Source organism: Melanostigma gelatinosum (assembly GCF_949748355.1).
Source record: "Melanostigma gelatinosum genome assembly, chromosome: 8".
Classification (NCBI taxonomy): domain Eukaryota; kingdom Metazoa; phylum Chordata; class Actinopteri; order Perciformes; family Zoarcidae; genus Melanostigma; species Melanostigma gelatinosum.
Genome location: NC_136641.1, coordinates 23,299,520 through 23,315,775, shown reverse-complemented (window position 1 = coordinate 23,315,775; position 16,256 = coordinate 23,299,520). Strand labels below are relative to the sequence as shown.

The 16,256-nt window shown below is 41.9% G+C and overlaps 1 protein-coding gene across 1 annotated transcript; it reads right to left on the bottom strand.

Annotated features, from left to right (window-relative positions):
- Positions 1-7,777: 7,777 nt before the first annotated feature.
- kcnk15 (potassium channel, subfamily K, member 15) lies at positions 7,778-9,305 on the bottom strand (the record flags this gene model as incomplete). Its single annotated transcript, XM_079273737.1, has 2 exons — positions 9,017-9,305; positions 7,778-8,784 (listed from the first exon to the last, which is right to left on the bottom strand). Exons 1-2 carry the CDS (start codon positions 9,297-9,299, stop codon positions 7,778-7,780), a joined length of 1,290 nt encoding a protein of 429 aa, XP_079129863.1. The 5' UTR covers positions 9,300-9,305.
- Between the last annotated feature and the right edge of the window lie 6,951 nt (positions 9,306-16,256).

The window sequence follows — 16,256 nt, the reverse complement described above, 5'->3', positions numbered from 1 at the left end:
TTGACGTCTTGGCTTTTTGCAACCAGAAAAGACACGATATGGTGAAACTAATTGCAAGTACAAGGCCGAATAAGAAAGACGGTTACACTTAACGTCCATGCACTGAAATCACACTGTGAAATGGTTTAAAAACACAAACCGGACAACGCCGTGGCAGCAGCCTGTCAATCACACGGTAGACATGCCCTAAGCATACCCTGCTTCATTGTCTATTTGCTCTAAATGGACCATCATTTACTCAGTGAACATCATGCTGTATTGAAGAAAACATGAAACTAGCGATTGAGACCATAAACTCATCTTCACAATGTTTACTGAGGGAATAAATCAAGTGAGAAATATGGTCATTTTCTCATAGACTTCAAAACAATCAGACTTCTTTGGGCAATCAGAGGTTTGAGGCACTTCAGCCATCGGGCTTCACTTTTCTGAAGCGGAGGTTGCCACCTGAGTACAACACCAGTAACAGTAAGTTCAAGTTGAATGAGCAGCTCTCTGACACCTTGTGAATATAAAGTGAACATTATATATACTCCATAAAGAAGCTCACACTGTCACAGACATGTCATGCATACAATTATACTGTATATATGGCTCCTTTCTCCGGGGCGATGACAGCGCTGTAAACGAAATATCTTTGTGACACACACCTACACAAACCGCACATCCATACCAACACACTCGCACACACAGACTTGAAAGCCTACAGCCAGTAACGGCTTCCCAACGACAGCCCTTTACAGGCAAATAAAGGGTATTAGTGTAAGAGCTGTAAAACCTGTCACACCTCCAGTTATGCGTGTCAGATAGTCAAACTCTGGGGAAAAAGAAAATGTCCAATGGAAGATTAAAAAAAAGAATCAATAAAAAGGGAAAGATGGGGGGTGAAAAGGGAGGAAGATTTGCCACAAACTGCTCTGTACTTACTGGGATGCAGGCAGGCTAATTGCTCAGAGACCAACATGAGGCACTGAAAAGGGGAGCGTCAGCAGCTCTGATCGATTGTTAGAAGTCCTGTTGATGTGTGCGTGTGTGTGCGCATGTGTACCTGCAGGGATGATTCAACTGATCAGATGACCAGCAGATATTCACAGTGGTTGAAGTATTATGATCCTCTATAATGCTAAAAGTAGCAATGACCAGAGTGCTACATTATTTAACAAGAGCACAAGTACTGTCATTTTAATTACATTTTAGTCAAGTACGCAGACATGTAAAAGTAATCGTGAAAAGATGTACTTAGATAAAAGTAAAATGTCGGTCATTCACAATATCACTGCTTTACATTTTTTAACAAAAGGTAAAAGAGGGAAGAGAGGGAAAATGGATGATGTTGTATGATAGATCTAATAAATTAAACACATTTAGGCTACAAACAAGGTGCAATTAACACATCAGCGACACACGTCACACCACCGAGCCCCAATGTCCAAACAAACCATACATTCATTTTTTATAGACAGCACTTTGCAGCCTGTGCACACAACTGATTATCAATTACAGCAACAACCGCCTTCCTCGGTGCAGCCTCACGAGAAGACACCAGAGATGAGATACAACTCACAATTAAGCCAAAAACAGCCGATAGTAAATAAAAATATGGACACCATGGCGGGTGCAACAACAAGCAATATTATTGAATCAACAGCATAATAAAAACATCACCAAAGCAGACAAGACATGTATAAATAATACAAAGAAGAGCTGCAGAGTCTCAGCACAGAGTGTAGCGCACACACTGGTTTGTGGCGTTGCTCACCTGTCTTAATGTCACTCTGCTCCGGTGCATCGGGGGTTATTGTCAAGAACAGCAGCGAGGCCTCAGTGAAGGTAAAAAAGAAACAAACACCGACGTCACCACAGTTCCACCTGGAACAAGTTACCGTTCAGCATGTCAGCCAGCGCGCACCTGTTGATGACGCGAAAAATGTTCCGCCTCGTCCCGCCCTACTGTGCTGTGATTGGCCAGTACTCGTTGCCTCGAATGTTGAGCTCATTTTGCATAAAAGAAGTTTGCTTTGGGGGGCTTTCTCTCAGAAAGGATTTATTTGAACTAAAAAACATAATCTTTTCTTGAGCCTAAAGAAGGAGTGTTGTTTCCTAAACCTGAGGAGATAGGGCCCAATGGCATCGCGTGACAGACCGGACAGGTACCACGACCATAGAGTTGTCTTGTCTTGTATTTATCACCAGTGTTTTCATCTTACAACTTCAAACTATCACAGTGTGTTCTCAGTTCATTAAAATTCCCTCAACCTTTTTGGTTGCATGTAGCTCCACCCTCACTTTTGATTGCAAAAAAAACCAAATGGCGACAAAATACACCTCTGAAATGTCCAGGTAATGAAGTACAAGTGTAAAGTGGCCTATGTTTAAAATGGAAAATACTCAAGTAAGGCATTGCAGTACTTGAGTGATTGCACTACTTTGTTTCTTTCCTCACCTGGGGGCACTCACTCCTCTGTTAGATACCAATTTGTGTTGAGAAGATGATGTGCCAGTGATTGTATGGATGATTATATCAGTTCAATTGATTATATGTCAATGGGAAGAAGAAAATGTGTGCTGTCAGTGTCATTTGTTAGCCACCGACCAGAAGACAAAAAAGCATCATTTACACTGCCGCAATGAGTATTGGCTATAAAAGATTCCACTTGTCATCCTCAGCCACCTAATTCCATTTCACACACAGATCAGTTGTATCGGTGGCAGCTCGTCCTCATTTCAAACCATTCATGACTTTCCTGGAGAGAATTCAACAGAATGGATGTGATTACTTCATCCTCTTGTGTGTGTGTGTGTGTGTGTGTGTGCGTGTGTGTGTGTGTGTGTGTGTGTGTGTGTGTGTGTGTGTGTGTGTGTGTGTGTGTGTGTGTGTGTGTGTGTGTGTGTGTGTGTGTGTGTGTGTGCGTGTGTGTGTGTGTCAGTGTCCAATTAATTTGCTGACATATCAGTTTGAAGTAACTGTTTCATTTACAGGGGGGTGACGTCCAAAGAGCTACAGCTGGGCAAGCATAGGAGGCACATTGTGCAGCCATTTAGTGTGTCACTGCCTCCCAGTGGACTACAAATGCTGCATGACTTATGCGTCCTTCAACCATCAACTCACTTTTTGCTTTTAGCTCTGACTCACGTGTACTTCTGTGACTTTCAAAGACTGCTGACTTGCTGTCAAAGAAAATCATTTTGTCTGCGGCTTGTTGCCTGTATAACATCTAGGAATTACATATAAAGAGCAATTTATAGGAGTTAAAAGGTTCTTAGCTGAGTCACATTCTCTCTCTCTCTCTCTTAATCACTTGTAGAAATAGCCCCCATGTTCACAAAAATGCTTCAAAGGTGGGTGAAATATGGTAAAGTGCCCTCTGGGTGTATTTTATTGGATGATCTGCAGAGATCTTTTTTTTTTTTAAGGGGTAACATTCCCTTAAAGGGACTTTCATTTTTTCAATTAAGTTCAGGGCTTCATCCCAAAGCTGTGTTTATGGATGAATAGATAATACTCTTATCTTTCAGTCGATATTTCAGATTTCTCAGTACGATAAAGAAACCAAAGAAACCAGAAGAAATCTGTTGATTTAGTCTTAAAGCTTCTGATGCATGCTTTCTTACAGCCATCAGCTGCTAAATGGAACAGACGCTTTGAAATTGACCCATTATCTTTGCCACACGAGATGTCTTTTGTCATCCCGAGACATATTATCTGTATATATATGGGTATATATATACGTGGGAAAAATAAACACAATCACAGACAGAAAAGTGACACCCTTTGCATGTGAAATACTATTTATTCACTTTTACAGGAAAAACAAGTAACACCAAGGGATGTAAGGTGACTAACAGGAGGCTCTATGTTCCTTCCCAGCAGACTACATTTTTATATACCGAAATTAATTTTCAGTAGCTCTCAGAAGAGTATAATTATCTCTCCACAGAGTACTCGCACCAGCTCCCATTTTGATGAGTCTCCATTTGATGATCCCTTTCAAGATCATTCATTTTAGCAGGAGATATAGCACTTTACTTTGATCCATGTCCCTGGGCACAACAAAATCCCTCAGAAAACCTCAAATAGTTTGGGCAGATAATGAAATGTACATGAGATGAAGGGGTTCTTCTGTCCCTAAGGGGGACTTTCACGGATAATGTATCGGGAAAGAAAGATCACCCCTCTGTTTCATCTGTCTACCTGCATAGATTCCACTCTCTCTGGATACAATGGGAAAATGCTGCAATGACAATATCATCCTTTTTAACCGGAACCTCATCCATCCCAGTGAGACGAACAAGTGAACTGGCCATCCATAGGACACCGTGCTGTGTAATGTGCTGTTTATGCCTATATCTTATATCTTATATCCTATAAGACGTATCTATCTTATACACGTTTGGCCATCTCTGCTGTGATCCATCAATGTAAGCTAATTGTGTCCTGGTTTTCTGCCAATAATTTCTTTGTACCACTCAGGCAGTTCGCTTGATAACTGGTTCCCGGAAAATGAATATTTGAATCGATGTATTTACTACGAACAATGTAGAATCATTTTGTATTAGAAATGATCGCTAGAAATGTTGATTTGACAGATATTGATTATTTAATGAGAGTCTGGCAACAAGGCCAATGAGAAAAGGATATGTGGATAATGTAAGCATACAGTGTACAGCAGTGCACCCAGAGGAATCATCCAAAACATCTGTACTTTCCATTAACTCTCTATTTCACACAGCGATACATGATAGTCAAGAGGATCGGAGTCCTTGAACACCAATAAGATGACGTTTCATACTCAGGTACTGTATGTCAGAGAAAAAGTTACATTTAGTTTCCTTTCTACTGCTCAGATCAAGACCTAAAGTATCGATACCAAGCTTTGTTTCTGGTATCGATAGTGGATTCGATAGGATCAATACCACAGATGTTGATCGGCCTCATGTTAGATCACATTCTGGGCATGTGAACTCTCAGTGCATGCCCTCTCTGCTTCTCTGCTGATGAACACGAGCATGCCTGGAGCGATCACCTCCTTAGTTATGAGAGTTCATACAGTAAACATGTGTGAACTAGTTTGGTGTTGACCCGGACTAGAGATCAACAGGCCCCTGACACCACGAGGTCCATGCAGGTTTACACGTTTAGGGACCCTTAATTCCGACAACTCAATCTGCAGAAAAGGGATTTACAGGCAAAAACACAAGTTCCATAAACATAATAGAAGAGCATGGTTGCTATAATGCTGTTCACTGTGTCAGAATGAAATCAAAGCAGACTTTTACAGATGAACACGGCTTGCTGCTGCTGTGTGGATATATACTGCCCTCTAGTGGCTAAATGTTTTACATGGATCTTTGTGACTTTCCTTTCCTCTAACTTCCCCTAAGCGAGTTACCACCTGTAGAGGGCCCCCTCGTCAAAGTTATAGCATCATACTTCTCCTCCTTTGTCTCTGTCATGAAATCATACAGAATGATGAAAACCCTGTACATTTGAAAGTGGACAAACACTTTGAACACTTGTTGCACACGACGGTTCAGAAGTACAGCCTGTGATGTGACAATGTAAGGAACAGAGGAAACATTTCTATGCATGCAAACCACAGCAGATGGCGTTTCATAACCAATCACCATTTCAGATTCTATTGCCCAATCAGTTTCACATTTATATGTAAAGCAGCTCACTATTCCAGCAGATCAACAGATGGCGTGAAATGTATGCTCGGGGACGCTTGTAAAGCCTTCATGATTTCTGTTCCTCGTTTCAAACCAAAAATTGATTTTAAAAATCGTGATTGGAGGCAATGTGCAGACGTTAAGACACATGATGTGATTCCATCTTGTGACAGAACAAAGGTGTGATGTTGTTTGTGGCCATTCTATTATGAACTTCATAGCTCCAACAGACAGGACTACTTGGGAGTATTAGAAGAGGTAAAACAACAAAGGTTCTTGGAACCCAGGACTCAATGAGTGACAGCATGCAATATAACAACACTCCCTTATGAGTAAAAGTCCTGCATTGGATATGTCACTTAAGGAAAGGTCCATAAGTGTCATAAACAACACAATGCGCTTAAAGCTAGGGTTAGCTAGGGTTTGTAATCTTGAAATAATCTTGAAAAAGCAGCAAGAGTAAGAAAGACTTTTAAAATCACCCAACCATAACAAACAGTCCAGTGTTGGCGACTATTTTCCAATGAAAGTAACGAGCAGCACCACCTCCAAAAGTCACTCAATCTCGTGAGACAGTTGTCAACACTGACAACCCGTCTCTTGGAGCCTGTTCTCCTTCCCAGGGTGTCGAACACAGATGCCTTTTGCGCGCCTCTCGGCGTCTGACACCGACGCACATGGCGCCCATTGGCGCGTCTGAATGAGTCACACTACAACGTAAAGTGATGTAAGCTGTCAGATACGTGCAAGTGTAAAGTACAATATTTACCTCAGAATTGTAAGGAAGTAGAAGTTTAAAAAGGGGAAGCAGACGTTTAAAGAACACATGAAATATATACTTAAGTAAGGTACAAGTAAATGTACTTACTGCTGTGTTAAAATCAACTCAAGCTTTGGTTGAAATGTGGATCTCAATGACCATAAGTTAGAAGCAGGTCTTACCATTGTATTAAAGTATGCTATGGAAACAGTTATCTGTAACCTATTCAGTGGTTACAGCAGGGCCTGCAAGGCCTTCTCTGGCCTAGACAGAATCACAAAGTTATATGCAGTTAGTGTATTTATAGATATTGAGCTTCATTTTTACATGAAACAAATCATAACCGTAGCTGTGTTTCAGCTGCATGAATGCCGAGGTATGAAATACACGTCCCGCCACTGCCTAGATGTCTAAAAAGCATTCACCTTTCAACCAGATTTTGACCATTTGAACCTCCTCTCAAAGTCTCTTGACGTGCAAATCATCACATCAATGCATACCTTCAACTGTAAACCATGTTAGTCAATATAATACCATCACCAAAAGCAGTAACACTTTCTCCATTTTTCCTCTGTTCATGTTGATAAACGAACACAAATAGAACAGAGGACGACGAATGAAAACACCTCCCTGGCTGGAAAGTGACACTTTTTCCAGGATTTGGGGAAGTTTATTTGCAACCTGCTACATCGTATCTGTAACGTGCTCCATCCATTATGTTAGAATCAGTCATGTAACAATCATAATCTCTTTATATTAGAGTGCATTAATGCAGAACAATGCACATGAAAGTTATTCTGACTCCCTCATTATCAGTAATAAAAGCATTTATTAAATTCACTGAGCTAAGAAGCCACATATCTCATGTGCTTGGTGAACGTTATTTAAGGCTTTTTTTGATATAAAAGTAAGCTGACATGTTCTAGCTATGGCATGAAAAGTGTTGTATTTTGTTGGAAGCAGGAGCAGAGTCCACTGAGGATCATTCACATACCTTCACTGAACAGTTAAACAGTCATTAATAAGCACTATATCCAAAATACTTTTAGAAAGCCCAACTGTTTACATCTGCACATGCATCCACATTTTGTGCTGTACATTCTCTTTAGCATGCACTTTCGCTTTCATGCGAGGAACACAGCAGAATCACGCACATAGATAATGTCATGAAAGAGGATAAGAAATCTCATCCTTGCTTAACAAATAAAAATGATCTTTAAAAACCACAACTGACAACTTATTCATTGAACAGAATCAATGTCTTCTGACATGCACAAGGTGTAACACAAAATACAGTGTCATTGAAAATGCTGTTTACAGTCTGTGCATACCTCACAACAGTGCTCTTTACACAGACTTTCTCCTTGAACGAGGGAACTCACGGAAGCTATGCCCCGGTGAGAGCGTGCTTCCTGGGGAAGAGAGTCCAGTGTTGTCCCTGGAGCCCGGCGAGCAGCCCTGGATCCTGTAGGAGACGGAGTTGTCGTAAACAGAATTGATATGGCAGCCGTGGTGCTCACCGTGGGACATAAGAGGACTATCACAAATCCCCAAACGGTAGCACACACAGGAGCAGAGGGAGCTTAGGCTTGTCTCTGGCTGGCGTCTGCCTGCCTTGATCTGAAAATGCAGCCTGTGTCTGCAGGGGCTTCCTTGCCTTTCCTGATCCGCTGGGGAAGCGATGAGGTTGGTACAGCTGGTTCCTTCCTCCATCGGGAGGAAGAGCGTGCTGTGGCTGCGACCGTGCACCGCATTGCTCCTGTTCCTCTCTCTGTGGCTGCCTCTGCTCTGTTCCCCTACAACACGGAGACCCAGAGAGCCATCCAAAAGGCCCCGGTCCCTCTTCAGCGACGCCCTCTCTTGAGCGTCCCTCCGCTCATCCTCGGTGTTCATGGTGAGGAAGCGAAGCACCACCAAGTTCAGGAAGGCCCCGATAACAGTTAGCCCCACCAGGATGTACATGAAGCTGAACGCCACGTAGGGCGTCTTCTCCTGGAGGTCCTCCTTTTTCTGCAGGGCCACAAAGTCCCCGAAGCCGATAGTGGTGAGTGTGATGAAGCAGTAGTAGTAAGCATGGAAGAAGCTCCATCGCTCAAAGTGGGAGAAGGCTGCGGCCCCAACACACAGGGTTCCAATGCAGGACAGGAAGCCCACCAGGACCATGTTCTCCATGGACACCTCAGTGCGTCGACAGCCCAGGCACTGCTTCACCTTATGTAGGAGATAGTGGACAAACGTGTTCATCCTTTCTCCCAGGCTCTGGAACATGACCAACGTGAGAGGAATTCCCAGTACAGCGTAGAACATGCAGAAGACCTTTCCGGCATCTGTGCCTGGTGCTGCATGACCATAACCTTAATGCAGAGGGATGGAAATGAGAAGGCGCATAACCTACAACGCATACTGTGGCAACGCTTGGATGCTAAAACGTGGATCTATTTTTTTAATTCATGATTTAGTCTGCAAAACAAGCCTTAAATGTTGCATTAACTTAGAGGAAATATAAATGCTCCACTGTAAATACTATAGCAACAGAGTCAAACAGTACCCCTCATGTCTAAAGATAGAAGCATGGCATCAACTTACCAATGGTGGTGATGACTGTTATAGCAAAGTAAAAAGAGCCAGCAAATTTCCATTGTCTCCCGGCGCGATGGGGCTCAGCTTGCAGCACCACTCGTTCGATTTCGCGGTAGTCGTGCTCGGAGAAGCGGTACTTCTTCTTCATCTCGTTGCGCTTCTGCTCCAAGATGCGTCTGCGGGAGCTCTCCGACTCGGACTCGAGCGCGTCAAACACCGCGGCGCCGACCAGCAAGTAGGAGAACATGCAGAGGATGAGCGACAGGGTCCGGACGTTTTGCTTCTTCATCCTCGGCGTCGGCGTGAAAGTCGGCAGCAGATAGGCGCACCGTTACAGGTGGTACCGTTCCCTCAGCGCGGTCTCCACATTGGTGTTGCTGCCTGTTGCGTGAAACGTAGCAGCGGGAGAAAAGAAAAGCAGGAAATCTGTTTTCACCAGGTTTATGTAAAAACGCGCATATCCTGCTGCGCGCTTTGAGAGCGATCGATGCTCTCAACACGGTCATCAGCAAGTGGCCTCAGCGTGCCTCTTCGCATGCGCAAACCACTCCAAAATAATAATAAAAAAACGCTGTATGAAATGTATGAATAAGACGCTTCGTACGCTTTTGCAGCAATGTTCAGTCTTATCCCAGCTGTGTGCAACAAGTGAAGTCCCGACTCAGTCGATACCAATCTAACATGAGGAGGGGGGTTCAGCACCACGGACAGCGACCAGCGGGATCTCACATCTGGCCTTGAAACTGCGCATCTAAAAGTGGAGACAGCCAGAGGCTGAGAAACACGGACGACCAGGGTTTCAGGCACAACGTTTTACAAAGTTATCCTACAACGTGTTTTCGGGTTTATTAACACGATGAGAACTAAATTGCTTTGTTAGTTATGGTTTATTTGCACCACTGACAAAACACCAAACCATAAATGGATGAAATAGGATTGTGTTTGCCTCCTGAAAACATCCCAAAAAATAAAAAAGACAATGGAAACTAAAATGAGTTTGACCAATTCAACAGTCAATAACAATGAGTAGGTCTTGATGTGAAATGGATTAAGAAGCAAGGACCGTTTTAGTTGAGACAATACGTTGTTTAATAACTAATGTAATGATGTCATCTCATGTGAATTATCATCCTTTTACAGCCTCAGAATAATAACATAATAATAATAATGAAGTGTGTGTGTGTGTATGTGTGTGTGTGTGTGTGTGTGTGTGTGTGTGTGTGTGTGTCCCTGCACAAACTGATGCATGCTGGTACAGTTGTTGAATAAACGACATCGCTTCACATGCTTCTGGAAACTTACTGTAGGTGATGCCGGTTGCCACGGTTACTCATACCAGAAGCACAGACTTGAACTGTCAGTGAGGAGATAATAAGCGCAATGATCCGGGCCCTCGTTGGGTGAATTATGTCGCAACATCCAGTATCAATCATTCAAGCTGGATTTTCTAGTCAAACATGGAAGGAAAGAACAGGAACGGCACACAGTTGTACCAGATGACAACGTAACGGGAGCGTCAGCAGCAGCGTTCTGCAGGTGGATGACTTTGTGTTCTTTTGTTCCTCTAGAAACAGAGCAACCTGCTCTCAGAGGCCCTGTTTTTGTGTTAAGTGGCTAAATCAGCACGCTTGCATCCCTGTCATGATTCAAACCAGCTCTCCATAAAGCAATTACATCTCCGCTGATAAGAGAGGAACCTGAAGCCCCCAACAGCCACCCATCAATCTGCACAGCGTGTAGTCGCATCCTTTTCAAAGCCCAAGGACCTGGAACAAAGTGAGGAGGCCCATCAATCCCCATCAGGCCTGGGCTTCAGGATAAGTATTTCGACTCTAAGAGATGCTTCATCGATTTAGTTTGGGCTCTCTCTGTTCTCTCTGCTCTCTCAATTACATTTCATTATCACGCTCACATATTACTGTCATTTACGAGGAACAATGGAAACAAATGAAGTGGATTATGGAAATGCCTTCCAGTGTCCACTTTCTTGGTCACAATGCCTCATTTTCTTTAGATGTGTCTAAAAGAGTTGAGATCCCAGGACCAGCCTTAAAAGAGGAATACATGGTAGGCCTGTAAATTAGGTTAAAGGGACACAAAGCGTAAAATTAAGAGTTAAAAGATGAAATGGAATCATTGTTTTCAATCAAGCAGGTATTAAATCACAAATATAAAGTGATTTTAACAAATGTCAACCTGATGATAATAATGATAGGTGTATCTGAGTCAGGGTGCAGACTGTGTGAGTGTAAAAGTTCTGAAATAGAGGAGAGAAGGGCCTGAAAAGATGTGGAAATATCGGCCGTTGAAAAGAGAAAAAAAGAAAGAATGAGGAAAAAAAGCATAATAATGAGGAAGGATGAAATCAATGATTATTTTATAAGCAAGCGTGTGCTAAATAAAGCGATTAACAACTGTAACTGATTATAACAACTGTAACCGTGATGATGATAACCAATCTGAGTTAGAAAAGTGTGTGTGTGAGAAAAGAGGAAGTGAGCTGGGTGCAGGCCCGAAAGGATGTGGAAATAACTGCTGCAGAGAGAGAAGAGGATGAAATCTAAGAATTATTTTAAAATCAAGCGTGTGCTAAATAAAGCGATTAACAACTGTAACTGTGATTATAACAACTGGAACTGATTATAACAACTGTAACTGTGATGATGATGATTGTAACAGTGATTAAGACAACCAATCTGAGTTATAAATGTGCGTGTGTGAGCGAGAGGGGAAGTGAAGGAGCAGAGACGTTAGGATTGCAAAATCAGGCCTACGGGAGGCAAGGTGATTTCCACACGTCCACAACATAAGCACACACACATAATGACGAAGAATGGATCAGGTGCCGAGTGAGAAAGGAGGGGGGTCAAGATAACCCAAAGGTGTTATAAAAGAAGTGACACACTAACAGACGAGAGGATAACGTCGTAAGAGCCATTCGAGTGCTCCACCTGAGAGGACCCTGGACTTCGCTCTACAGACGCAGCGGTGGACTTCGTCTCTGCTCAAGAATGAAGAAAAGAAAGAAGAAAAGAAGAAAGAAGAAGACAGCCCTTTGTGAACAAAGAATGAAGAAAAGAAAGAAGGAAAGACGAAAGAAGAAAGACGACAGAAGCAAGACCGAAAACCAACCGAGAAGGACGATCCAACCAAGAAGGAAGAATCCACAGTGAGGACGATCCAACCAAGAAGGAAGAATCCACAGTGAGAAGGACGATCCAACCAAGAAGGAAGAATCCACAGTGAGAAGGACGATCCAACCAAGAAGGAAGAATCCACAGTGAGAAGGACGATCCAACCAAGAAGGAAGAATCCACAGTGAGGACGATCCAACCAAGAAAGAAGAATCCACAGTGAGAAGGACGATCCAACCAAGAAAGAAGAATCCACAGTGAGAAGGACGATCCAACCAAGAGGGGAAATCCAAGTGAGAAGGAAGAAAGACGAGAAAAGACGAAAGAAGAAGACGGCCCTTTGTGAACAAAGACGACAGAAGCAAGACCGGAAACCAACCGAGAAGGACGATCCCACTGAGAAGGAAGAATCCAAAGTGAGAAGGACGATCCAACCAAGAAGGACGAATCCAAGTGAGAAGGAAGAAAGACGAGAAAAGACGAAAGCAGAAGACGGCCCTTCTATGAGCAAAGATTGAAAGACGAAGAACCACCTATCCATCCAGCCAGCTCCAACCTCTAACCATGAGTATAACCAAAGAATTGAAAGTAAGAAATCATGTGTAGTATTATTATTTTATGTGAGCTGAAGCTTTGCCCTTGCTAAATATATTTTGCAATAAATATCTAACCTGCATTTAAAGTAAAATTCTCAATTGCATTAATTTTGCTGACGTAGTAAATGTTCCTCATGATCGTAAAAAGTTAAATCTATGTATGTCTGACAACTGAGTTCTGAATGGTTATCCTAATATCCACTTAACAATCCCTTACGGCTTTATAAGTAATCCAAGCCGTTAAAACCAAACCTGGCAATTTACCAAGAGCACGGATCCAAAAGAGGAAGCTACCATAACTGACATGACAGGTAGGTGCGCCCGGGGCCAGGGCGGCCCCTCAGCCGAGTGCGTGGTTACCGGAGGAAGCAGGGGAGACGTCAGGAGTAACGGTAGTTAGCAGAGCCAGGCGAGTTCCTCGAAAAAACACCAACTTGTCAATCTTTTAATAGAGAGCTGAGTCAATAAGTAGCCCCGTATCGGGCCAAGGAAAACCCCCGGATCTAACAAATGTCAGATGTATATTATTAAATTCTGGCACATGAATATTAATGCTTTTCCTCTTTTGCAGTCTACATTTGTTACCTTATTATTATCTTTCTCACGGTTGCTGATTGACAGCTGGTAGAGTTTTCTTAGCTCAAACCAAAAAAAGTGCTCATTATATCTCATCTCCAATTATGAGATTTTAATTATCTCCATAATTAAAATGTATTCACGAAAGTAATAATTATGATTCACCAAAATGCCTGTCATTGTGTGAACAGTGTGAATATTTAGGAACCTTTTTTGATTGCTGGAAATTGATTGATGGAAGTTTTACAGCCATCACAGAACACATTTTTTAAAAAGCAATGCAGTGCTTGTATCTAATCAGGAAATTTGATTCATGAGACATGAGCAAGAACGTTTTAGAGAATGTTTGCAGAAGTCTTCTTGAACGTCTTTTAACTTTTAATGGGCACCTGGGGGCTAAGATCTCAAATAGATACAATTATTGGGAAAGAATGAAAATAATGGGATGTATGACGCAGGTGAAAGAAAAACCTTGACAAGTTGCATCTGATCCTGTTCATCCTATTTTTAAAATAATTAAAAAACTGCCCTCTGGAAAACGCTACAGATCCACCGCAGCAAGCAAACACATTCATAAAAAGTCTTTCATACCAAACGTCATAAAGCACAGCCCACGCTGAGACCATGTTGGTTATTGTCGTCTGTATTGTGCATGCTGTGCCTTTTATTGCTTGTGATTTATGATGTGTTTTAACTACCAGATTAGTATTAACCCTGAAGCCTTTTATATTTTTACTCTCATGCAACATTAAACGCTGTCAACAAAAAGCATTTGTCACCTTTTTATTTCATGAAATCAAAAAGCATCTACTCGGTCTCACAATATGCAGATGGTAAAAATTTGCAAAAGATGCTTATGGCTTCATGCGAAGACAAGAGGACCTTTTGCTTGAAGGCACATTTCTCTCCTAAATAAAACCCATCTGCCAATTCTTCAGGGAGGGGGGGGGGGGTGCAAATCTGGAAAAATCCTGGAGGAGGGCTCAGAGAAATTGAACTCCTCTGTTAAAGCCAAACTTTAAGAATGGAAAGGTCATTAGCAGAGAGCAGCAGCTGTGCTTTGACAAGGACATTTACAGGCACAATACATGAGTACAAGATGAGGACGCAGCTTGAAACAGAGAGGTGATTTATGAGGAGACAAACATGTTGTCAGAGACAAGAGGACCTGAAGACACAGAGACAAGAGGACGAGGACCTGAAGACACAGAGACAAGAGGACGAGGACCTGAAGACACAGAGACAAGAGGACGAGGACCTGAAGACACAGAGACAAGAGGACGAGGACCTGAAGACACAGAGACATGGACAGTGGGGAATTCAGCTGCAAGGGCTTTAATCTGGATGATGATAACAATGACGGATTTGATCATTCAGGCCACGTATCAGAATTTGAATTTGCAGTGGACAAAATGAGATTATGTGCTGAATCATAATCAGATACAAGAATAAAAATCAGTGAGTTTCTGATTATTTGCTGCAAACATTGTTTCAAATTTCCCCGGTATCCCTTTGTGTGAATAAATATGTAAACATTGAGTGTCTACGCAGAGATTACTAAATGATACCACAATTTAAAGGTGTTTGAACATTTGGATACATTGATACTCCACATACAATTAAAATGATACATACCGGTACATATGTATAAACATGTATATGTATAAGTATGCACATATACATACGTACATATATACGTGTGTGTGTGTGTGTGTGTGTGTGTGTGTGTGTGTGTGTGCGTGTGTGTTTGTGAGTATATGTTGGGTTACAGTGGGTAAATATGACTTATTTTATTTTTGTCAAGTGTTATAATTGCAACCAAACCACGGTTACAATCGCCCCGCTCTGAATTTTTGCATTAAATTGAATGCATCTAATTAAATGTATTTTCAAGTAAAACAAATTCAGTCTGAAATGAAATGGCAGGTAAGGAAGCAGGAAGCTCAACTTTACAAGGGGGCAGGTAGTGCCTTCTTAATGTTACTAAATTCTTGTCAAATCTCCGACAGACACAACCAGACTGGGTTTACATAATGATTATAATCCCTTTGTATATTAACAAATCTTTCCGTCTGTGTTGAACTCGCTGAGAACAAGGCAACGGCGAATCCATTTTATAAAGCAGAGGCATTAAATAGGAACAGCTTATTCTGAATGCCTGCAGGGCCCGCCGGTTTCCACAGTAACTAAAAAGACCAAAAATAGAAACCCACACCAGCGACCATTCAAAATTGAATCCCCCTGTGACAACAAACAGTTCTATTTATATCTTCTAATGGTGAAATAATCCCTTGTATAAATGCATCAGTCCAATTACTGTGAGAGGATGGACATCACGGACAAATTACATGTTTACACCCTTCAGTCCTTTGTGCTGCTGGTACAGATATTAGACAGAACTCAGACTGGATTACCAGATACATTGGACTGTGTTTGGACTGCAGAGAGAGAGAGCATGTGAGATTGTGTGTGAGCGGATGCAGTGTTTTTAGATGTTGTGACAAAGAGATGTTCATGACAGATGGTCAGATGGTCGATCTGCAGTGCAATGTAACTGTACTTATGTACTGTACTTCGTACAAATTCAAGGTACTTCACTCGAGTATTTCCATTTTATGCAACTTCATACTTCTACTCACTACATCTCAGCATATTGTATTATTTATTCCACAACATTTGTCTGACAGCAAAGTTGGTGGTTTTGAATGTGAATGTTTGTGATAGCCTGAAGGAGGAAGCGTTCCTCCAAAAACAATATACATAAAAGTAAAACACTGACAGGGAACATTTCACTGCACGATGAATACTTCTACTTTTCATATTTTAAGTATATTTAGCTGATAATACTTTTACTCATGTCAGTTTTTTAATGCAGGACTTCTACTTGTAGTGATTTTCACAGTGTGATATTCGTACTTATACTCAAATAAAGCATCTGAA